Source organism: Sitophilus oryzae, unplaced genomic scaffold, assembly GCF_002938485.1.
Source record: "Sitophilus oryzae breed Bouriz unplaced genomic scaffold, Soryzae_2.0 scaffold_179_pilon_pilon, whole genome shotgun sequence".
Lineage (NCBI taxonomy): Eukaryota > Metazoa > Arthropoda > Insecta > Coleoptera > Curculionidae > Sitophilus > Sitophilus oryzae.
The window spans coordinates 8,459,935-8,485,727 of record NW_022146501.1 but is presented as its reverse complement, the minus strand read 5'-3'; the positions used below and the strand labels follow the sequence as shown (position 1 = coordinate 8,485,727).

The 25,793-nt window shown below is 32.4% G+C and overlaps 1 protein-coding gene across 8 annotated transcripts in view; it reads left to right on the top strand.

Annotated features, from left to right (window-relative positions):
- LOC115882873 overlaps window positions 1-25,793 on the top strand; it is a 708,621-nt gene that overhangs the window by 606,913 nt on the left and 75,915 nt on the right. For all 8 annotated transcript variants that reach the window (XR_004050274.1, XM_030901130.1, XM_030901132.1 and 5 more), the window contains exon 6: window positions 15,611-15,753. Coding sequence is in view for 7 of the 8 variants with exons in the window: in XM_030901130.1 (XP_030756990.1) it covers window positions 15,611-15,753 (143 nt within the window). In the remaining variant the exon portion in view is untranslated. The remainder of the gene's footprint in view (window positions 1-15,610; window positions 15,754-25,793) is intronic.

The following is a 25,793-nucleotide window of genomic DNA, read 5'->3' as shown; positions in this document are numbered from 1 at the left end:
TAAATAGAAAATCTAAACTGTTTTTTTTTCCTACTACCTAATACTTATATTAAATTATTATATAAATTATATTAATAAAAAAGCACTATCGCAAATAGTTTCCAATTTTTAGGACGCTGGATATTTGACAAATGTTTGACAATAATTATTGTCACATCAAGTTGAATTCATATGCATCTGCGTCCATGTCTTGTTCCGTTCCATGTATCCAAGTATGAGGTTCTTTTTGAGATAGACCTATTAAATTGCCTAAACCAACAGTGAAAGATGCATGACAGATATTATACCGGGTGGTCCGAACTGTATTCCGGAAAGTTCGGTAACACATTCTGCAGATAAAAATAAGTAAAAAAAGTTCGTATAAATATATGTCCTAAAATGCTTAGTTTCAGAGATACAGGGTGTAGAGTTTCATTTTTATTTCGATCTTTTCCAAATAATTTCTGAAGTAACGTCAATATTTGGATGAAAAATAGTGTCTGAGGTTTTTTTGACACTAGAAATTTGATTTTGATGTCAGTATGACACCTATTTGTAATGGGAGAATATCCTTGTACCTTGTGAGTTGTCCACCCGGCTTCCTCTTACCGTCTACAAGCTCACCGTAAAGAAAATATTTTGGTAGGCAGTTTTCTTGCATCCTGCATACGTGACCAGCCCATCTTAAGTCAGATTTTGTAATCATGACTTCAGCGCTCTCGCAGCTAGCATTTTTAGGGATAGATACGTTTGAGATATGGTGGAACCATTTAATTCGTAAGAGTTGTCTAAGGTGTCTCTGTTGCAACTTGTTTAATGCCTTTATGTGTCGGCGATACGGCATCCAGGTTTCATTTTCATGTAACTTGCCCGGTACACTACAAGTTACGTTTTTGTACGTTTTTGTACTCAAGTCAAATCAATTTCCAGAATGCTCTTGAGGCGCTACTAAACCTGTGCTGAATTTCAGAGTCGATATTGGCCTTTTCCGAAATCAAACTGCTGAGGTAATTGAATTCCTACATATTCCAATAGTTATTCTCTGATTTATATAGCATTTCTATGATCTTCCGGAGAGTGCACATGATTTTAGTTTCCTCGATGTTCAGCTCTAAGCCCAAAGCCTCGTATGCCCAGGTATAATCGTTGTAGAGACTATACAACTTACAAAAAAAACATCGAACTCCAGCGTAGGGTTTGAGCGAAAATTGATGTTAAACTTCATGGAAATTTTACCCGTTCCTCTAATTTTGTGTATGTGTCTTTATTAATACCATATTAACTTACATCGTACTACTCTTGTGTAATTTTTTCCCACAAAATATCCTTGTACAAAAATTTGTATTGTGTACACGGAAAGAATTTATACTCCGATTGTCGCAGCCCTTTTCCACCAACAAAAGCCTTCCTTCCCTCACCACCATGGCCACAAAATGCGGAATATATTCTTTGAAAATATACGTCGTAGCAACAATACAGCGTTTATGGAAATTCGGGAATACTGGGGACTTTTTCCGCCGAGCGTTAACTCAAGGAAGAATTCCATTTTGTCGGGACACAGTTTGTGACTTAGAGGAGACTGGGATTTATTTTATGTGGAAGCGATATGTTTGTGTACGGTTCCGAAATAATAACTGGCGAACAGGGTTATTATTGCAATGTATGTACTGGATGGTACAATAATAATTGTGTCTTGGTTTAAAAGTAAGATCTTATTGTGAAATAATAATTAAGTATAAAATATCTCGATAAAAAAGAAATTAGTCTAATACACGCATCTGTTATGATACTCTTTAATTTGAATTTTTATTTATATTAGTTATAAAAATTAATAAAACACACACTGTATGTTCGCGAAGAGGATTTTTTTTTGTGGGAACTGAGTTTGTGACTAAGAGGATACTGGGATTTATTTTGTATACAGGGTGTTTCAAAAACATGTACCATCTCTCGTTGGAAGATTCCTCACTTAGTAAAAATAAGTTTCATTTTTCATATCAACATAGGTCCGATTCTGCTTCGTTTCGAAGTTCCAGGGTGTTAAAGTTTTAATAACCTTTCGATTTATCATAATGTTCTTCCAAATACTTTTAGTGATTCGAATTAAATTTTGAGGGTAAAAGTTACTATAAGTGCTACACATTTTAATGCTAAAATGTATCGACAGATTCACCATTTCTTAAAAAAAACATGTGCGCCACTGAATTCTTTATTTTGATATCAAAATTATGTAGGCCTTTTAATACCGATTAAAAGTTATCTCTCGATATTTTGTCGATTTCAGCCTCCTTGATGAGATAAACGCAATTTTATTAATCACAATTGATGAAATTAAAATAAAAATAAAATTAATAAATTATATATTTTACCTAGTTTATTATTCAATATTATTACCATTAATTATTATTACTATTAGTCCAACCTACAGAATTTTAACTAAAAAAATAATCGAATTTAAGGTAATTATAAAAAACCTAATTTTAAAAATTTTAACATCCTATAACTTTAAAACTATATGCATTTCCCGAGGGATGTCTCACTCGGGTAAAAAATGTACACGTACTGCCAAAATAATCTTTCACTGCCAAGCGACGGCCAATGATTACGAAGAAGACTGCCTATGACTGCCATGTAATTATTATAGGCGACTGCCATAAGACTGCCAATAACTGCCAGCGACTGCAAGACTGCAAGAAAATGTACATGTAATTCCAATAGTGAGACACCCCTCGGCATTTCCATACCTATTTTTATTGGAACTTTGTCAAGTTAATGATATTAAAGTTTTTTAAAGATTGCTATTAGACTTGGATCAAGGCAAATTAATAAAATTGCGTTTATCTCATCAAGGAGGCCGAAATCGACAAAATATCAAGAAATAATTTTTAATCGGCATTAAACTGCTTACACTATTTTGCTAACAAGACAAAAATGTCAGTAGCGTACATGCTTTTTTTAGAAAAATATTCCAGTGGTAACCAATATGGTAAATCGTCGCATTTGTAGTAACTTTTGCCCTCAAAATTTTATTCGACACGCTAAAAGCACTTGGAAGAAAATTATAACAGATCGAAAAAATATTAAGATTTTAACACCCTGTAGCTTCGAAACAAAGCAAAATCGGATTTATATGGATATGAAAAATAAATTTTATTTTTACGTGTAAAATCTTCCCACAAGAGATGACACATGATTTTGAACCACCCTGTAGAAGCGATATGTTTGTGTACGTTGCCGAAATAATAAATGGCAAACATTTTTTAATTCTGTGTTGTTTATAGAGGGTGATGCCATAAAAACTGTGTCATGGTTGAATAATTATGTATTAAATATAATAAATCTCATTATAAAGAAGTGTCAATCATATACGCATATGTTATGAAAACGTTTAATTTGAATTTAATTTTACTTTTAAAAAAATTACACATACAGAAGTTGTAAAAACGTAGAAAACATACAACTCAAGTTCTATTAATATTGCCAAAATGAATTTATATACAGGGTTTCTCACCGTAGCCGTTCGTTAGGAGTTTTTGCGGTTAGGAAAAATTTAGAAGTTTGAAATTTTGAGACTTAGGGTTATTTAAAATTTCGTTCTATTTAAAAATATTTTCAAGCTCACACCACTTCCGGTTACACCGGAAGTCGCCATTAACTTCCTTATTTTAAATGGAACACCGTGTATATTATTTTATTTTTGGATTTCTAAGAAAATTTTATGACGAGTTTCATTAGGTTTCCCTATACCTATTTTCAACTGTTTCGCAGATATCTTGATTTATTTGAAATTTTTTACAGATTTACCCCTATTTTTAACAGTGGGTCTTTTACTCATTTTGAATCGGTGATAAAAGCTTCTGCTGTAAACGGAAGCAGAGGACAAATACTTTCGAAGTCCATATTGACAACTAATTTATTGCATTCAGGGTGTCCAAAATTTGATAACTGATTAGATTATTTTCAAACTCAAAAAAGGTTAATTTTTTCAAATGAGACACCCTGTATATTTTTCGATATTTGGATGCAAAATTCAATTCTGCATCGATTTGCTATAACTTCCCCAATACCCATTTTCAACGGTTTTCTTGTTAATCCGTATTTTTTACTTTAATTCAATTTTTGGCAGAATTGACAATATGCACCAGCAGTTGACATTAATGTTTCCAGATCGCTGGACTGGTCCACAAGGACCCTGGAACTGGGGTCACCCGGTCGCCAGGGTCACCCGATTTAACGCCCCTCGATTTTTACCTCTGGGGGGTATAAAAGAGTTGGTGTATTCTACGCCTGTATGTACTAGGGACGAGATATTAAACCGTGTTAACCATGCGTTTACTTAAGCTATGCCCAGACAAAATCCGGAGGAGAGCTTTCAATGTTTCAACCAAAATAGCGGTCACTTCGAACAATAATTTTTGTAATTATTGTGTTTATGATGGTAGGGATACACTAACGTCTAGTGTTAATAATAATTAATGCCTCACCGTTACTGTTGTACGTTTGTTTTGTTATGTTATGTTATATTTTATACGATTTCACTTTTGTTTTGTTTCTGTTTTGTTCGTATGTTCTAATTACATTCAATTTCGATACTTTAACATAATTATTTTATTTTAAAAAACATGCACAAACGATATTGTCAATTCTGCCAAAAATTGAATTAAAGTAAAAAATACGGATTAACAAGAAAACCGTTGAAAATGGGTATAGGGGAAGTTATAGCAAATCGATGCAGAATTTAATTTTGCATCCAAATATCGAAAAATATATAGGGTGTCTCATTTGAAAAAATGAACTTTTTTGAGTTTGAAAATAATCTAATCAGTTATCAAATTTTGGACACCCTGAATGCAATAAATTAGTTGTCAATATGGACTTCGAAAGTATTAGTCCTCTGCTTCCGTTTACCGCAGAAGCTTTTATCACCGATTCAAAATGAGTAAAAGACCCACTGTTAAAAATAGGGGTAAATCTGTAGAAATGTTCAAATAAATCAAGATATCTGAGAAACAGTTGAAAATAGGTATAGGGAAATCTAATAAAACTCATCATAAAATTTCCTTAGAAATCCAAAAATAAAATAATATACAGGGTGTTCCATTTAAAATAAGGAAGTTAATGGCGACTTAAGTGGTATGACCTTGAAAATATTTTTAAATGAAAGGAAATTTTAAAAAACCCAAAGTCTCAAAATTTCAAACTTCTAAGTTTTTCCTAACCTCAAAAACTTCTAACGTACGGCTACGGTGAGAAACCCTGTATACTATATGTTTTGATAATTTTAGATCAGAAGTGTCACAGAATCTTTCTAACTACAGAGGGTTGCAACGATGTACCGTAAAATCTTTCGGTCAATATCTGTTAGCGCTCCGAAGTTCAAATTCAAATTCAAATTCAAATTTCTTTATTAGACCCCATTAAGTTTTACAGAATAATATTAGTATTAATAAATGTGTGTCTAAAGGGGTCGCACCGCGATTAAAAAATCGATACAATGGCACAAAGTGCCAGAGGGGTGCGACCCCAAATACAAAATAGAAATAAATTAAATTATAGAAATAAACAAATTAAAAAATTAAAATTATATATATAAAAAGTGAAAATATAATTTTATCAGGGATGAGTGGAGATAAGCAGAGAGGCATAATGAAACAGTGTAAAAACCGGAACAGCAACCAATGACGGGCATATCAGAAGAACAAGATCTCACAAATCAGTCGAAGAAATTATAATATTTACGAATTTTGTAAATGATTTTTAATTTGTTTTTTATAATCTGTAAAGGATTGAAATTTAAAGTTATTAGAAATATTATTCCACAAATGTGGCGCCATGAAACTGAAATATTTATGGAAGTTAGCTGTTCGGTGTTGAGGAATTTTAAAATAATGCACTTGTCTAGTCGAATGATCATGGTCAACGTAGTGAAACAATGAGAACAAATAGGGAGGCTGCTCTGTAGTTAAAATTCGATAAATGAATGTCATTAAATGAAATTATCGTCTGTTAGTCATGGATAAAATAGATAAATTTTTAAGATGTGGCGTTATATGATCTCTAAAAGGAATGTTAAAAGAAAACCGTAGTCACAAGTTTTGAAGAATTTGGATTTTTCTAGAGAATCTAGCGTTTATGGATGTACCATAAACAACATCGCCATAATCAAATAAAGATAAAATAAGTGTGTCACATAATTGATACTTAGTCTTTGATGGTATATATTTCTTAAGAGACGAAAAATTCTTCAACCGTATATAAGCAGCCTTTAATTTAGTAGTTATATGTGCCTGAAAAGAAAGCTTCGCATCAAAATAGACTCCAAGATTTTTAGTCTCTGTAACAATGGGTATCGCAACATTATCTATATGGATATTCATGTTACCAGCCGTATTTGTAATTTTGTTTATATCACTACCAAATACTATAACACAAGATTTACCGGCATTTAATTTCAAATTATGATCCAGAGCATATTTATTAATTTTATTAAGATCGTCGTTAAAATTTAACTGAAATTGTGCCAAATCATTAGTATCTATTCTGCAATAAATTTGAGAATCATCTGCATATTGCTGCAATTCAGAAAACTGTAATTCCTTATTCATATCAGCTACATATAACGAAAATAAAAGTGGCCCCAGAATAGATCCCTGAGGAACCCCAGAAATCAAAGTTACGGGGTGTGTTTAAAAAATATGCATTTTTAACAAATGGCTGCAACTTTTTTGCTACGGAAAATTTCGTTTTTTTTTAAATATTTCCAAAACACCTTTTTGCGAGGAATTTAATAGTTTAAGTATATTTTTTTAATTAATAATTTAAGAGTTTTTAACAGAATTTTTTTTTGGGGCACCCTCTATATTATTATTTATTAGAAAACTATTTAATGTCATTTTCATCGTCAGCAAAATGTATACATACCTTTTTATATTAAGAATATAAATTTCTTTATTTTGCAAAACTTTAGCCTTGTAATGGGTCTTAGTCCCCCCCCTTGTACCCTTCAACTTGCCGCATTACGCTGGCAGCAACTATTCCAGGAAGTGTTTCCTCTTAGCTTGGCTCTTAGCGATCGTCGTCGCTCCCTGTGAACTGTTTAATACGCTAATGTGCACATAATGCGCGGCGGAACACTTTGTAAGTGGCTGTTCGCCTATTACAGTGATACGATGACACCGGGGAAGAGCGTTTCAGCTACTTTGAGTGAGTCTGAAATCGAGATCCGGGACTTTTTGCAAAGTCTAAAGGGTAATGTCGCAGACAGTGGAGTTTTATTAGAATTATCCTGCTTTGATGCTGATGCTTAGATGTTAGTATTCTCGAGAATTCTGTATTTAGTTGGGTTAGAACACTTATTGTATAGAAGTCTATATCGCGAAAAAGGCATTTTAACATAAATGTTCTTATAACCGCTGTTCTTCCTTTCTTTGAACGTTGCTTTTTTAATTGTTGTTCTTAACAGTTGAAAATTTAGAAACATTTTTCTAAGCCTAAAATTTTGATGTATTTTAAAATTTAATATATTTTGTTCTAGTGGGCCGATATTGATGAACTTTTAAGCAGTATGTAGCTAAATTATTTGACTTTTAGTACCACTTTGTAAAATAAAAATGAAAGTTTCCATCTGTCAATTATACGAGAGAAAACAAAATGTTAATATTTTGGTGAAAGTTTGAAACAATCTGTGGAATATGTTAACAAAGCAAGGAATTTAAAAATCATATTATCAACTATGTACGTCTTTTCTCGATAGTTTGTTTTTTGATTCATCTCAATAGCTTTATTTTTATTGGAGACATTCTCTACTCTTAAATAACTGCAACTTTTGATTTTTAGGGTTCCGTACCCAAAGGGTAAAAACGGGAACCCTATTACTGAGACTTTGCTGTCCGTCCGTCCGTCTGTCACAAACGTCTGTCTTATGAACCGTTATAGCTAAACAGTTGAAATTTTTACAGATAATGTATCTATGTTGCCGCTATAAGAACAAATACTAAAAACAGAATTAAATAAATGTTTATAAATAAAAAAAGTACTTTCACTAAATATTATCTTTTAAGTAAGAATTTTACAGACAATCTTTCAAGTCTTCGGTGGCTGCGTGGTTAAAGTGTTAGGACCGAGGGGTGTCTCACTATTGGAATTACCTGTACATTTTCTTGGCAGTCGCTGGCAGTCATTGGCAGTGTTATGGCAATCACCTATAATAATTACATAGCAGTCATAGGCAGTCTTCTTCATAGTCATTGGCAGTCGCTTAGTACTGGAAGGATATTTTGGCAGTACGTGTACATTTTTTACCCGAGTGAGACACCCCTCGGTTAGGACTTTACGCTGCTATGTTGGAGCCGTAGTAAGGCAGGTTCGAATCCTAGTTAAGACGACTTTTTTTAATCGTTTTTTTTTTAATTTTTACATAGTTTTACATATTTATTTTTACTTTTTACATATTTATTATTGATTAATACAATTTTTAGTAATGTGTATCTTCATTTATTTTTAAATTACTTATACGCGCATTCAAAATTTCAGCTAAATTGGAAAAAAAGTTTATAATAATATAGTGTCTAATGTTGTATAGATAATGAATTGTACGGAACCCTTTGTGCGCGAGTCCGATTCTCACTTGTCCAATTTTTAAATGGTACCCTTGGTGCTGTATTACTTTATTCTATAGAAAACATAGATAAATGAAACAAATTTAGATTGGAAAGTGCCCATAAGGACAATGTAAACACTATTTGGCGCTATTCATGCAACGGTCGCGACCCTTCTTTCGGCTTTTTTCGGAATTATGTCACCAAATATTGTTTATTCAAATGTATTATTATTTTCTTTTAATTCTATAAATAAAATACAGTGTGTTGCATACAGGAAACTTTATTTTATATATGGACATATATGCGAAATACCTATGAAACATTGGAAACCGACGTTATGCCACGATCCACGATGGTTTTTGCAGTTCACAGTTTTTTAGTTTGTAATGCCACTTTTTCACAATTATCACGGGATTGATTATCACGGGTTGAAAATAAAATTTAAATTAAACTCACCAGATAGCAATAATTACTTTGAGAATGTACGCTTTAAACACTTTTCGGTATTTTTTCAATGAGGGCAATTTAAATTTTGAAAGATTTTATAATTTTTGAAGATTCTGACTTTGACAAGCGGTTAGCTTTGAGTTAGCGGTTGCTAAGAACAACCGCTAACAATAGTAGAAATAATTTTCTTATTTTTACTATTGTTAGCGGTTGTTCTTAGCAACCGCTATAGCAGCGCCAGATCGCTATAGCAGCGCCAGCCACGGTCGCGACCCCAAAAAATTATATATTTTGACGGGCTTTCCAATCTAGATTTCTTTCCTGTATCTATGATAGAAAATAACGCTCTGAATGGAATGACATATCATATGTAAACTTTTGACATTTTCGAAAATGGTTTATTTGAAATTGCAACATGCAGTTCATATCTACAATTTGACTCGAAATACCAAGTGTGTGGTACCAAATTATTCGTAAAAAAAGGATTTTTCCAAAAATTGAGATATAGTTAAACATAAGATTTGGGCATCTTTTAACCGGCCAGGACAAGACACTAAAACCATTAGACGATCAAATTTATTTTTCCAAGGCTCCTTGATTAAAAATTAGTGTTTTTGACACAGACATTTCCGGTGAAACAGGAAGTGACCGAGAAGAATTGAATACGTCAATCAATCCTAATTTATGTCATATACCAACATATCAAATCTGTTTCTAAAATTATAACAAAAATTATTTTGATGCTAGGTATTTCATATTATTTATTTATATTATTGAATAAGGTAATACAAAGATCTTTTAAATCCCTTAAAAGTACCTATATAGAAACACACTCTTCTTATCTAGAGAAACTATATGAACACAAAACAAGCCCCTTACGTACAAAACGCATAAATATGCAAGGCATAGGAAGCGAATACGAGCAAAGAAGGCGCTGTTCCTAGAAACACCATTCGAATATTAAAAAGGATCAATTTTGTGTATTAGCAAGGGAGACGAACCAGTCAATAATACATCGGTTTCTTAATATTTATGGTCCCTTGGAAAGATATACCGGTAATAAGTATGTAGGTATGGGATGAATAAACCATATAAAATTGTCAGTTCATATTACCTTTCTTTTACCTAATAGTTTATTCTAAATATATTTATTATATTTCTTGTTTCTATTCTACTTTCTACATGTATTTTGCAATTGATTCGTGTACCTACTCGTAATAATATATAGAGTAATATACCGGGTAGTGCATCATCGACTGGAGACATAGGACTACAGAAATTTTACAGTAATGCAATAATAAGGAAATAATGATATCTTTGACCAAGACTAGAACTTATCTTCGAACTCTAACTGGAACTATAATCACACATTCCCAATTAATAGTACTTTTAACATTCCCAAGACCCATAAACGCAAAAGTTGTATTAGAATCACAAAATAACTGTTTCTCAAATTCAAAAAACAGTTCCATTTTAGCTATAGAAACGAACTTAGGCGAATTTCTACGTCAAATTGCATCACACATTCGAGCGAGTTTTAGCGAAAAGTTCGACCTAGCTAGTATTCGGAGCGAGAGTAAATTTGATGTCGGAAAGGCAGTGAAAAATCTGCGCCACGATGGGAGGCATTAATCTAGCTTTAAAAGCAACTTTTATTGCTGCATTTTACACCCTTAAAATCGAGCGATAAATCGTGGCTCCGTAAGTCGGGGTCCCGCCAGGAGAAACTCTTGCTTGTTAATTTTCGAAGTTGTCAGACAATAATTCCAATTTCTCAGCTTAGAGCTGATTGGGAAATGTTGCATTTTTAAGTGCAGATATTGCAAAAATATGCAAATATTGTATCCTGTATACTTTAGAATAATAATATCAACTGTAACTAGTAATTGTCCTTTCACGACTTAAAATAAATATACCTTCTTATAATAAATCGAAAGATTATTACGACTTTAACACAACACCCTGTAGCTGCGAAACAAAGGAGAATCGGACCTATGTTGATATGAAAAATAAATCTTATTTTTACCTGAGGAATCTTCCCACGAGAGGTGGCACATATTTTTTGAAACACGTTGCGTTTGGCGTTTCAGCTAAACATTGAGGTTAAAAATGTTAAAATTGGCACATGTCGTGTGCAAAATCCTTAGCACACAACAGTTTGCAAAACGCCAATTTCAAATCGAGTTTTCCGTGTGTCAAACTGCATTTTCTAGGCTAGTCGTAGAAAAACATTATTTACTACAAGTTTTCATTTGTACTCTCAGTTATTATTATTGTTACTCAGAAAATACGCTGGTTATATTAAAATTTCGTGCCACACTCGCATGACCTCTACATGTAAGACAAAATCAAACTATTGCGAAAGCACGTCTATTGGAAAGCTAGTTCTTACTCTAGTATTGCCACGAACTTCTCTTGTAATTAGGTTAAAGCATCGGGAGTATTAAACCGATTCCTGGATGGGAAAGTTTAGTAGGAGAGAGAGGGGAGACGTGAGGGGGAGTACATAACCTTATTGGAGGTCGTGTGTATCCTTTTGGCTGGCTCTGAAGCGATGTTGTGTAATTGTAACTTATAATTAGATATAACTTGGTTTGGGGTAATAGTACAATTCTCTAGAATTGTAATATACGAATGCAAAAGAAATGTTTTATTTTGTTAAGAAAATTAAGTTAATTTCATTGAAAAAAATCTGTAGTTTTTCCTTCTGACGAGAAATCTGAAAAATTAAAAAGTATTTATTTATTGTAAGTCCAAACAGAAACTTACAAGCTTGTTAGTAAATAGCTACTTTACTACTAGTAAAACAAAATATTCCATGGGTATAATGATAAATGAGGTATAAATTGTAAAAAATGCATTTTCTACGAAAACTTGAAGAGTTAGGTAAATAATTATATAATACAATTTGATGGACAATTAAATTGTGCATCTCATTCACGTAAAATATACAGGACGTTCCATTTAAATTACGATTATAATATTTATCAATATAATTTATGTACAAATACAAATTTTTAATATTCTACAGGAATAAATAAAACAACATAAATAAAACAAACTATTTTATTAATAATAACTCTTACCAAATTTTATACCTTAAAGGTTGATTAATTAACTTTAATCTTAATTTTTTTAAACCACTACCTTTTGATATTATTTTTCTGCAGTACTAAAATCCATTATTTACCTATCGTGTGATGTCGATATTTTATAGCTACTCCAGGTTTTAGTATGTGTTTAGTACGGTTCTTCTACCATAGTCGAGATGCACTTATCTACGACGAGATGGTATACGAACTTTATTGATGGTAACTTTATTAGTGTATAAGACTGTCTGCCTAGGCAGCGAGTATTAACCATAAACTGTGCTCTGGGTCTACAGTTAATTTTTACTCGATTTTTTCTCCACTTGACTTCAAAAGACACAAAACACACGTAATAACACGAATCAAAATGCATCATCTTCGAAAACGCGGGGTATTTGACAAAAGTTGACACAAAATTATAACCTACAATTTGGCAAGACTTTGACAAGCGTCAAAAATCTAAAGGCGAGTTCATACGAATCGGCGTCCATTTGTCGTTCATCGTTCCGTGAAACCAATAAAATTGAAATATGATCTGTCTTTTTTGAAATAAACTAATAAAACTGGTTAAAAACAACAAGAGACGACGCATGACGGATTTATATTTAAACCCATCCATAGTTAACTTAAAAATTATTAGAAACTTTTTTTAGCAAAATAAATAGATTGGTATGGGACATCTGCTTTTCTTATTACCTGCCAGTGAAAAGACAAATTCGGGTAATTTGACCTTATTTTTCCACACATTTGACACTGTCGTACCATATTAAAAATTCGCAGATTCAAAAGTACGTTAAACAAAAGCAAAAACTACTGAAAAACACTGAAAAGTTCACTTCGGACTTGATTCCGACTTCAAACACACCGTAAACGTAGTACGCTATAACGGACCATGGGCCGTCGCGAGGGGTGGTGGGACGGTCGGCTCATTTCATTCTGGAAGACTAGCAGCGACGTTGCCAATAGTTCTAGACGTTTCAGCACATTAAACAGTAAACATGTCCTTTAATAGTAACGCATATATCCTCTCTGGTTAATAACATATTATTACGCATGCTTCTGTAAAATAAACTATTAATTTAATTAAGAAATTGAGATTTATTGATATCCGGTGAAGGTTATAAAGTCACCTTTTCTGCAAATCAAACTCAGTAGATAGGCGCAAATTTGAGATGTGGCAATGTCGTCTTCTCTATCTCAGTTGGTTTTTACAGTACGTAGTCAACCTCCGATTGTTTGATCGGGTTAAAATGCAAAATGTGATATCTGTTCTTCCTAAATCTATGCTTATTCCTTATTTTAGTAGGTAAAAATATAAAAAAATAATAATTTTAATAACTCAAATAATTTGTATTTTTTATTTGATATTTAATATTGCGAAGATTTTTGTAATACAAAGCGATCAACACTCATTGAAATAGTTGGCAACAATCTGTTGGACCATTTTAAAATTAATGATTCGTACTGAAAAAAACGAGGAAAAAAATATACAGGGTGGCCCGAACTCTATACCGGAAATTTCGGCTGCATATTCTGCAGATAAAAATAAGTAAAAAAGTTCGTATAAATGTATATCCTAAAATACTTAGTTTCGGAGATACAGGGTGTAGAAGTTTTATTTTTATTTAGATTTTTTCCAAATAATTTCTGAACGAAAATTGGTGTCTGGGAGTTTTCTGACATGACAAATTTGATTTTGATGTCAGTATGACTCCTACTTGTAGAGGTCCCTACCTAAATATTTGAACTAGTTTGTGGAATAATAACTTTTAGTCCGTGCCTGTATAAAACTACGTAGTAAAAAAATATACATTTCCGATATATTTTACGTAAAAAAGGCTTCTTGGGAAAAATGGCTACGAGTAATGGTTCTCGAGATATTTGGAATCGAAGTTATCAATACCTCTCATCATTGACATAAATTAAACATATGTTGACTAAATAGTTATGAGACTGAAGTCATAAATTTGATATGTTTTTGTGCCAAAAGTTCGACAGAAACTGTTTTATCATCATTTCTTCGAAGAAAAATTTATGATTAATTTAAAAAAATAAAAATTTTCCGAATTTATTTTTTTAGTCAAATAACTATATAGTTAGTTACTAGCGAAAAGTTGTTCCATTATTTCACACATTTTTGCCGAGATCTACCGCACGCTACACAACCAACTATTTTCGAGTCTTTTTCAATAAATCGCGATAGTGTCACTGTTAATTTAAGTTCTGCCACAATTTCCATCTAGATTTACTACCTTTATACAAATATCAGTAGTAGAATAAATAATAAATAACATAAAATAAGCTCCGTAAAGAGTGACAAATCCACAAAATTTCAAATAAAATTCAAATGTGTCAAATGAATCGTTAAACAGAACTGTCAAGGATCCCCACCCTAGAGTCCTTTTTCCGCCCACCATGCATGAATACCTGGATAACATTATGCTCCTTCCTTAGTCTTCTTATTCAAAGCTAATATGCTTTCTTCTATTAGGTTCTTGGTCCAGTCTAATTAGGCCTAGACTGGTCCAACAAAGAATAAAAAATATATAGAGAATATATCTTAACCATCTAAGATTCACTGATGACATATTCTTAATTGCCAATAGTCCTGAAGAACACACAACAAGCCCAAATTAACTAAATAAAATCAGCAATAAAATAGGTCTCAAAAAGAACTTAATACTACCCAACGTGTTCATTTTTTGTCAATAATGACGTGTATTGATTATTTCCATCTAAATACCTTAAGAACAGTTACTCGTAGCGATTTTTATTAAGAGACATTTTTTACGTAAAAAGTCACGGAAATCTATATTTTTTTACTAAGTACTTTTATACAGGTACGGACAAAAATTTATTACTCTTTAAAACAGTTAAAAGACATACAGGTGGCGTCCCCTGCAAATAGGAGTCATAGTGACATCAAAATCCAAATTTCTCATGTCAAAAAACTCCCAGACACCAATTTTCATCCAAATATTGACGTTACTTGAGAAATTATTTGGAAAAAATCGAAATAAAAATGAAACTTCTAAAACAAAAAAATGAAACGTTTAATTATACGAACTTTTTTACCTATTTTTATCTGCAGAATAAGCTGCCGAAGTTTCCGGAATACAGATCGGACCACCTGTATAATATATAATCTATTTCTCTGGAAATCTAAGAAAATCTACAAAATAAAATAGTTATTTCTTGTAAACCGCACGAAAATAAAACAACTTTTTTTGTGTTACAACAATATTTCAACATGTTTATCAAAACTTTTGTTCACAATGGTAGATAAACAAGAGTTTACTAACAATTTGGCAAAAGTGTGTATTTTTTTTTGAAAATATCAATCTGAAGCTGTATTTAAGAATACTGGCCATAACATAACATAAAATTAATTTTATTTATTATTATCTATGTTGAGATTTTGACTTATTACTGATTCTCTTCTCTCCCTTTTCGAATAGCGAACGTTTAAAAAAATGTACCATGTTATTGTTTCAGAACAAAGTTACTCGAACACCAGCAAGAAGAAAAACACATTTTCTCGGATCCAGAGAATATTTAAAACGTCCCATCGGAAGGAAAAGCACGGGTCCAGTTCTCCAAGGCACGGAAGGGCAGCAGCCAGAGGTGTTCCTCAAAGGGTAAGTACTTTCTTCTAAGTTTTAACTTTGTGGTTATCTTTATCTTTGACATCGTTTTATTTCGATTATACAGTATTTTACAACGTTGCATTTAAAAGTTCTGTATAACCCTGTAACCTAAATTACGTGTACAGAAAATTATTTTTTTTGTCACTGTATGAGTTTGCTTATAAGGTGTCATATCATTTTAAAAGAAATTATTGTTTTATGTATTCACTGTCAAAACAACAATGGAAATAGAATAAAACTATGAAAATTACGGTTTAGCACCACAGTAGCAACGTAAAAATAAGAATACCAGAATTTATAGAATATTAAAAATAAAATAGAGTTAGCATATGTATAATTGGGGATTTTGAGTACAACCTCCATTATGTATGCCCAGCAACGTAGTGAAAAATGTTAACCATTAGCAAATGACTAAGAAGCAAAGGCTTTAGTTAGGTTAGGTTAGGTTTCAACGCACTGTATATGCAAGGTGGCCCGAACTGTATTCCGGAAACTTTGGCAGTATATTCTGCAGATAAAAATAATTAAAAAAGCTCGTATAAATGTATGTCCTAAAATGCTTAGTTTCGGAGATACAGGGTGTAAAAGTTTCATTTTTTCCAAATAATTTTTGAATTAACGTCAATACTTTGATGAAAATTGTTGTGTGGGAATTTTTTGGTGTTGAAGTTTCATTTTATTTCGATTTTTTTCAAATAATTTCTGAATTTACATTAATATTTTAATGGAAATTGTTGTCTGGGAGTTTTTTGACATGAGAAATTTGATTTCGATGTTGATATGACTGCTATTTGTAGGGGGCGCCAGCCACATGTGTTATAACTGTTTTATTGAAGAGTGTTATTGAAGAATAATAAATTTGGGAAATTATTATTTTTTTAAAATTAATCATACATTTTTCTGCGACAAAATGATGATAAAACAGTTTCTGTTGAACTTTTGGCTCAAAAGTATTTCAAATTTATGATTTCAGTCTAATAAATATTTAGTCAACATGTTTAGTTTATGTCAATGATGATAGGTATTGATAATTTCGGTTCCAAATATCTCGTGAACCATCCCAAGTAACAAAATTCCGACTTCCGACTAGTTTTGACTACGCGCAACGTTGAAATTGGTACTTTTTCCTACCCTATGCATACCCAAATCTGAAATTACGTATAAACCGCAAAACGTCGCTACGACGTTGCACTTAAACAGTTGTATATTTTGACCCTTAACAACGTTGGTAAACGTTGTAGGGCACAACGTTGTTAGAAATTCAGTTTTATACCGTTGACATTACGTCGCCAGAGGGCATGTTTGTTGTACTACAGAATAACAAACGTAGTACAACGTTGTGCAACGTTCTTTTAAATTACGAGTGTAAGTACATACTAACTACAACGTAATACAACGTTTCATTAAACGACCCAAAGCAACTTCAAAATTATAACCAATTACTACGTTGGATTACGGCGACGAGCGCGACGATATCGATTTATGATTTAAAAAGTTAGGTTAACCAAGTAAACTATAATTTTAAAATTAAAACTAGGAAATAAAAATAAAAAAGGGGTTTTGCCATATTTGGAAGTATCATGGTCACTTTCAACAGTAAACTAATCTTCGTTGATGAATTTCAATTGCCGACATCTCAAAATTTTGCAGATTTCTCGAAGTTAAATTCACCTAGTTATTTCTTAATGGAGCATAATATATTCCATTTCTAATTCATACATCATCAGCCATCACCAAGTTAATCGAAATCAATGTTTTGGTTTCCCCATGGTTGAATATACTAATATTTGACAACTAATATTCTTAACTCTAACCTCCAAATATCGTGAATCGGCATGAAAAACAACTTTTAGCACACGACGTACTACGTCGCCTCAAACAACGTCGTTGTAGCGACCCTAAAAACATCCACCATTTTAGTGCATATATGGGTCGCTTAGACGTCGCTTCGACGTTGTTCGGCAACGTTGGGTTTCTTCTGGCGACGTTGTGATTACGTTGAACAACGTAATTTTGCTACTTGGGATTACTCTTAGCTATTTTTACTAAGAGACTTATTTTTTACTCAGTAGTTTTATACAGATACGAACAAAAAGGTATTACTCTTCAAACCAGTTAAAAAATATGTAGGTTGCGCCCTCTACAAGTAGGAGTCTTATTGACATCGAAATCAAATTTCTCATGTCAAAAAACTCCCACACACAAATTTTCATACAAAAGTTACTTTATATAAATTATTTGGAAAAAATCGCAATAAAAATGGAACTTCTACATCCTCTATCTCCGAAACTAAGCATTTATATGAACTTTTTTAACTCTCATTTTTATACTGCAGAATAACGCTGTTTCCGGAATACAGTTCGGACCACCCTGTATAATAATTCTATTTTAAATCTGTTATGTTAATCAGAGTAATGGAGGTAATAGGCACGAATGGCCTATTACCTCCTAAAAAAAACTAAACCTAAACTTCTATCTGATTTTCATAACTCGCGTGCATATGATATCAATTTCTTTATACTAATTAAGTTCCCCTCCATTTGTATAAGTCATCGCATGACGTTTCACTGTCAAAACAACAACTCAAAAAGAATAAAACTGTGAAAATTACGGTCGAGCGCCGCAGCAGCAACAGCAGCTTTATCAACGCTCGCTGCTACCCCGTGGAAAGCGGTGCAGCGGCACTAAACTATGTTTTATCGGGCATGAAATCCTCGACACTCGTTGACAGCGCAATTTTCCTCAGCTGTCCACGCCAAAACAATCGAATTAACCCCGGACGCCGCCGCCGCCGACGCGGATTGCAGGAATTTAACGAAAAAACGAAAAAATTAAAAGTAGAGAAAATAAAACTGGCGTATGTTGAATACGGGTATGAAGGGGGGGAGGAATGTTATTTGCCGTTTAAAATAAATTGTTTTATTCTCGTTTTGTTTAATTATAATAAGTTAGCTGGTCCGGCAATCGTTTCCAACTCACAAAATGGAATTCTAAAATGATGGAATGGTTCTATTGTATTAAATATTGTTAGTTTTTAACAAGGTTTTTATTGCTATCATATTGATTTATTATAAAAATTGTTCTATCTAATGATTTTATAATAGTTTCTAAACTATATGCTGTAATACATAAAACCCATTTTTTTTTAAATGATATGCAGGATGGTCCAAATTGTAATCGGAGAACTTCGGCTATACAGGGTGGCCCACCTCATTCACCTCGGTTGATTATTCGAAAACGGAAAGATGTAGAAACAAAATAATTTATGGGTATATGTGGGAAGGCAATGTGTATAATTTAAAATTATTTTAAAATGTACAGGGTATGTCAGAACTAAGATTCACACCAAAGTTATATTTTTTCTTATGTATCCGTGGACACAAAATAAGGCATTTATTATAAGGGTTAAATATGTTTACAAGCTTTATATAGATATTTACCATTTGATTCTTAAGAGTTGTCGAAGGTGTCTCTCTTGCAACTTGATTAATGCGCTCATGTGTCGACAGTCCCAGGTTTCGCTTCCATATAACATGGTGGGGATTACTATTGCTCCGTACACTGCAAGTTTTGTTTTTGTGCTCAGTCCCGTCTTTTAATTTGTAGAATGCTTTTGAGGCGCTTCTAATCCTGTGCTGAGTTTCAGAGTCTATATTAGCCTTTTTCGAAATCAAACTGCCTTTTTTCGGAGATTAATTGTTAACAGATTGCCGCATCTTAGTAAATTGCTAATGATTTTAGTACGTAGTTGAACATACAAGATGGACGTTATATTCAAAATCCCCGATTACACACTAATTCTATAGTATCTTTTTATTGATCTGCAAATTTTGGTATTTTAACCAGTACCAGAGAAACTGTGATAATATTAAGTGTTGCATTAATTTATATTTATTTTGCAGTTTAGTGTTGCTGCACTATTTTTTACAAGGTTACGTTGAAAATATTGTTGCTATTCTGGTCCTAGACTGTAATTTTTATAGTTTTATTTTATTTTCCGTTGTTGTTTTTGCAGTGGGATGTCATGCGATGATTTATATAAATGGAAGGGAACATAATAGTTATAAAGAAATGCGAATCAGATACACCCGAGTTATGAAAACTATGCAAATCAAAAGTTATGTATAAATAATGGTCACTAGAACGGTGACACCTACTACTTTGATACTTTGATTATCCTAGCAGATATAAAATAGAGTATACAGGGTGCGGAAAAACTTTGGACACATAAACATAATTACTTAATTATTAAAAAAGTCTATTATGTATTTATATTTAGTACTTCAAATTAGGGACTTTTATTTTTAATGGTATTTTATTGACTTGCATCCGAAAAATTGTGTTCAAATTTTAAAGGATATTTCAAAAAGTAAATTAAAAATGTTGGGTTTAGTAAAAAAATTAGATGAATTCAGACTCAGAAACTAATCATACTGTTTATTTTTTCTAAAATTCTAAAAACAGTGCTATTACATTTACTTGTACCAAAAAAATTGTGTTTTAATGAAATGTAAAGCTTAGTATTTAATTAAAGGTATTGTCGGTAAATTTCTATTCAAGTAAATGAAAAAAAAACAATTTAGTTTGTAGCTAATAAATTACACATTAATTGTTTTAATTAAGTCTAAGTAGACGCAAACTATCTAGCACAATTTCCTCTTAGTTTCTTCGTGGAAACCAAATACTTAGCATAAGATAATATTTAGAAGCACTTAGAGCTTTACAACGCTATTATACGAGAAGTTTCTGGAACAGAGCGACTTAGTGTTAACACTAAATTGCATTAGATTCAAATCTTGATATTACTCTCGAAAATGTTGAACTGTTTCTGTATTATGTCAATTACAGAGACGACCAATATTTTTTTATACCTTACAGTGTGGCGCATTAGTCTGAGGAAGTCTAATATCTTCGTTGTTGAAATAAGTCTAATATCTTCGTGGGTCAAATTGGATGCTTTTAAAGGGAAACTTCTGTTTCTATGGGAGATAGACGAAAACTAATATCGGTGTCTGGAGATCAATTTTTATCAAAAACATGATAGTGAAAAAGTCATCAAACAATTCAAATCAAACCGCACATCGATATCTGTTACTATTTTGGAGTTACGGGGTGTTTTTCAAAAATGTACATTTTTAATCATTGTAATTTAATTATTAAAAAAAGTTACAAATCCTTGTAACTTTTTTTGCTATGGAAAATTTTGTATTTTTGTAAAAACATTTCCAAAGTACCTTTTTTACGTAGAATTTAATGTTTTTTTTTTAATTAATGATTTAAGAATTATCAACAGAACATTTGATTTTTTATACGGGACCCCTTGTATATTTTTAATTCATTGAAAAGAATTTAAAATTACCTTTCCAAAAATAAGGCAAGGGCCTAGCTACGTTGAAACACCGGTTCCCATTAGAACACCGAAGTTAAGCGATGTCAGGCGATACTGGTGGATGGACGGGTGATCGGTTCGAAACTCTGTATCCTGCTGTTGTTCAAGGGAAAAGTGTAAAATCTATTGATACACACTGCTCATTCACGCCGGTTCGAGGCCGGATGAGATCGGATATCTCGTGAGTAAGAGTTGATTTAGACACTTCCTAAGTCGGTAGGCCATTGACCATAAGTCCTTCCTATGTCGGTAGGCCAAGGACCGCTGTTCGGATTCCGCGTAAACAAAGTAGGCCCCGTCCGTAAACAAATTAGCCCGGCAGTAGAAAAGAGACGTTAACTGAAATCTTTACTTTGCTTTACTTTTTTTCCAAAAATATAACATACTTGATATTTTGCTCGATTCGTTTTCGAGATATAGAATTTCTAAACATTCGCCCACTTGAATAAAATTAGGCTTTGAACGGAGCCGGTTGTATTGCAAAAATATTCTAGCTGTGAGCAGCAATTAAGACGAAAATAAAATTTGCAATGTGAGATGCAGAATTTTATAACAATTTAAACTAAATTTATCAACACCAACACATTTAAACTGTATCTAATAACATTAAAGTTATCGACCGTCTTTTGTTATGGACAGACGGGACCGTTTTTGAACATTTCTCGCAGAATTCATTAACACAGTGGGGGTGAAAAATACCCTCGCATAACCGCTAAATAGTTCTAATTATTGTAATTATTGTCTAGATTATACGGGTAATTTAAAAGTAAGAACCCTTATTCTTCCGCAACGATCAAAATCCGCTAAGGATAACAGGCACTAAATCCGGCGCCCTCGGCGGCCTCGACGGCCAACAGCTGTGATCTTGGTTAGCTATTCAAGTATTCTCGAAATTGGCTGCAAAATTTCGTGTTAATTTCAAGTGCGTCTCAAAAGTGGCTCATCCCTATATTTTTTGTCTTTTCATATAAAAAACGAGATTTGGTATATTAGTATGTGACATAAATTAGGATTGGTTGACGTATTCAATTGTTTTTGGTCGCATCCTGTTTTACCATTTTTAAATGACACCTTCGGTAATTTTTTATTTTGTGGTACGAAATTATTCGTAAAAAATGCTTTTTCCGAATATGCTAATGAGACATCTTTGTACCCTTTGAAAAAATTAAGATATAATTAAAAATATGATTTGGGTATCTTTTGACCAGCCAGAACAAGACACGTAAAACTTTATACGAACAAATGTATTTTTCCTAAGGCTCCTTGATTAAAAATTAGTGTTTTTAACACGGCCGTTAATTGAAATTTAAAAAACGATTTTTTTAAGATTTTAAGCAATAATATCAAAGATTGATATATCAGAAAATGTCATTTTCTATAGAATATAATATATTAAAGAATATAATATAATATAAAAGTAAAAATGTACGGATGGTGCCATTTCAAAATCAAAACTTCCTTCAGTTATTTCCGGTGAAACGTCAATCAATCCTAATTTATGACAGACACCAACATACCAAATCTCGTTTTTTTATCGAAAAAAATAAAAAAGTTATAGGGCTGAGCCACTTTTCAAGACGCACCCGGTATATCATACTCTTTTAATTTATAGTTGTAATAATTAAAACTGTAACGATATACTAGAAAATAAAACTAGAATCCGCCTGTTGTTGAACTCTAAGAAACAAAGAAATAATAAAAACCCGGTAAGATACTTGAAGAAAAACCGTTCAACCCTCCCCAAGAATTTCTTCGTCCGCGTACGAATATAAGGAGGGGTGCAAATTTCCGGAACCGTTGAACCGCGAAGGGGTAAATAGACGGAAATTTACATATTTTATTGCTGCCTTCCCAAATAGCGGGTTGTTTTTATCCCCGCGGGACCAGGGCGGGTGAAATATTTGCGGATTTCTTATTGTATTTTCGAGGATAACGAATAAAAAGGAGAGAAGAACTGTCTCGAAAGACTAAGGGTCGTGTAATGCGCTCCGAGAAAAAGAGATCTATTGAGAATTGCTATCAAGGGTAGGAAAATAGATAGTTGATAGTTGAGTGTTTTTTAGAAATAGAATTCGTTAACGATAGGATGATGCGTTTCGTAATAAAATAGCGCTAGACGAGTCTATACAGAGTGTCACAGAAATAAGTGCAAGTATTTCAAGGGGTGGAAGATCTGTCCAAAAGAATCATATTTTCTCTTTATCATTTTTAAAATAAATTGATTATAACCAAGTTATCTCAAAAAATTTAAAAAAAGTAATGGCAACATTTTGAGGGCCGCCGGCAGCAATCGATAATCAGTTCCAAATGCCAATTGATATTTTTATTTGAATAACAAAAATAGTATTACAGGCTTACCTTACATTTGCCTATTTTTTTTAATTTTGTCAAACGTTTACTGTTTTTAGTGAAGTCTCAAATGAATTGGATAAACTAAAATTCATCACCTAAACAGATTAGCTTGAAAAAAAAACAAATATTTATAATTGCAATTTTATTTTTTATTCTGAATATTCCGTGTTAAGGTTGATTCTTACTATACCTTCCGTTTCCATTCCATATCCATTCCATATCCATTCCGTATTTTTATTGTATTGACGCTATACGTAAGCTTCCGTTCCGTGTCAGTTCCATACTTTTTATTGTAAAAGTCAAAACTTTATTGTAAAAGTAAAACAACGTCAACGTCAAGAATGTCAACGGTTTCTTGTAGACGTATCTGTTTTAAAATAAGTAAAGTGTTCTCGAATAGTTGAATTCAAATATTTATTATATTTGCTTCCGATGACGCAAAGAGATAAACTTTCCGAAACTATAAGCATTTTTTTCTTTGTTAAGCAAATTTGTATAACTGTAAACATAACTGCTGACAAGCAGTGTCCGTTTAGGTTTAACCCAGAAGTGTTTACAAAAAATAACTATTTTATTTTGTAGATTTTTCTTGCAGTGCAGTGGCGAAATACCCATAAAGGATTTATTATAGTAGGTCTACTACAATATTATAGTAGGCCTAAAATTGATCCCTGCAAAATGTATAAACTATACAGGGCAATAAGTTATTATTATTATTATTATTAAATATAATTCCTATTATATATCTATTATATATGCTTGATATGATATGATACCAACCGTCCAGTGCACTCCTGTAAAATTAGTGAAATGGCACTTATCATGGATTAGTGAAATGGCACTTATCATTCTCCTGGACCCAGCAATTTATAATACGACCCAGGGTTACAATTAAAATACCATCAAAATTGTGATTTTGTAGAACTGTCAAATTTTTATTTTAAACATATGATATATAAAAACAGCTAGGATAGATTCACAGATAAAAGGCTTATAATGATAGATTCTAGAAATAGTATCGTGTCATTTTTTGACCAATTTTCCTGATTTAATTTACTGTTATACAGGGTGGCCCGAATTTCATTCGGGAAACTTAGACAGCATATTCTGCCGATAAAAATAAGTAAAAAAAAATTGTATAAATATATGTCCTAAAATGCTTAGTTTCGGAGATACAGGGTGTAGAAGTTTCATTTTTTTATTTCGATTTTTTCCAAATAATTTCTGAAGTATCGTCAATATTTGGATGAAAATTGGTGTCTGGGTGTTTTTTGACATGAGAAATTTGATTTTGATGTCAATATAACTCCTATTTTTAGGGGACGCCACCGTCATGTGTTTTAACTGCTTTGAAGAGTAATAACTTTTTGTGCGTACCTGTATAAAACTACTGAGTGAAAAAATATACATTTCCGTGATTGTTTACGTAAAAATATCTCTTGATAAAAATCTCCACGAGCAACCGTTTTCAAAATATAAAAAATATCTAATATGGAAATAGTCAATACATGTCATTGTTGACAAAAAATAAACACGTTGAGATTTGAGAATTTGTTTTATATTTTTCTGCGAAAAAATGATGATAAAACAGTTTCTCTTGAACTTTTCGTATATATGATTTCAGTCTAATAACTCTTTAGTCAACATGTATAATTTATGTCAATGATGACAGGTATTGATAATTTAGATTCCAAGATTCCAAATACCTCGAGAATGAGCGATTTTTACTCGTAATGATTTTTACCAAGAGACCTTTTTTACGTAAAAAGTGTATTTTTTGCTCAGTAGATTTATACAGGTACGGACGAAAATTTATTACTCTTCAAACCTAGTAGTTGGCGCACTCTACAAGTAGGAGTCATATTGACATCAAAATCAAATTTCTCATGTCAAAAAAACTCCCAGAAACCAATTTTCATCCAAATATTGATGTTACTTCATAAATTATTTGAAGACAATCGAAATAAAAATGAAACTTGCAGAATATGCTGCCGAAGTTTCTCGAATACAATTCGGACCACCCTGTATACTTTTTTGCTCTTACAAAGAGCATTATTTTCTAAATACTCGTAATCAAAGGCACTATTTGCAGGAACTTGAGGCGATTTAATTAAAATATCTCCCATCCGAAAGCGATACATCTCGCAACAAAAACTTTGCAGCTCCCACAAAGCGTCGTTCCTACAACGAACTGCTAAGGAAATTTTCCGCGCCATTTTGCCGCAAACTCGCCCATAAACAAACTAAAAAGGGGGCCGGGGTGGTCTTGAGGAGGGCTAAATGGGGGTAG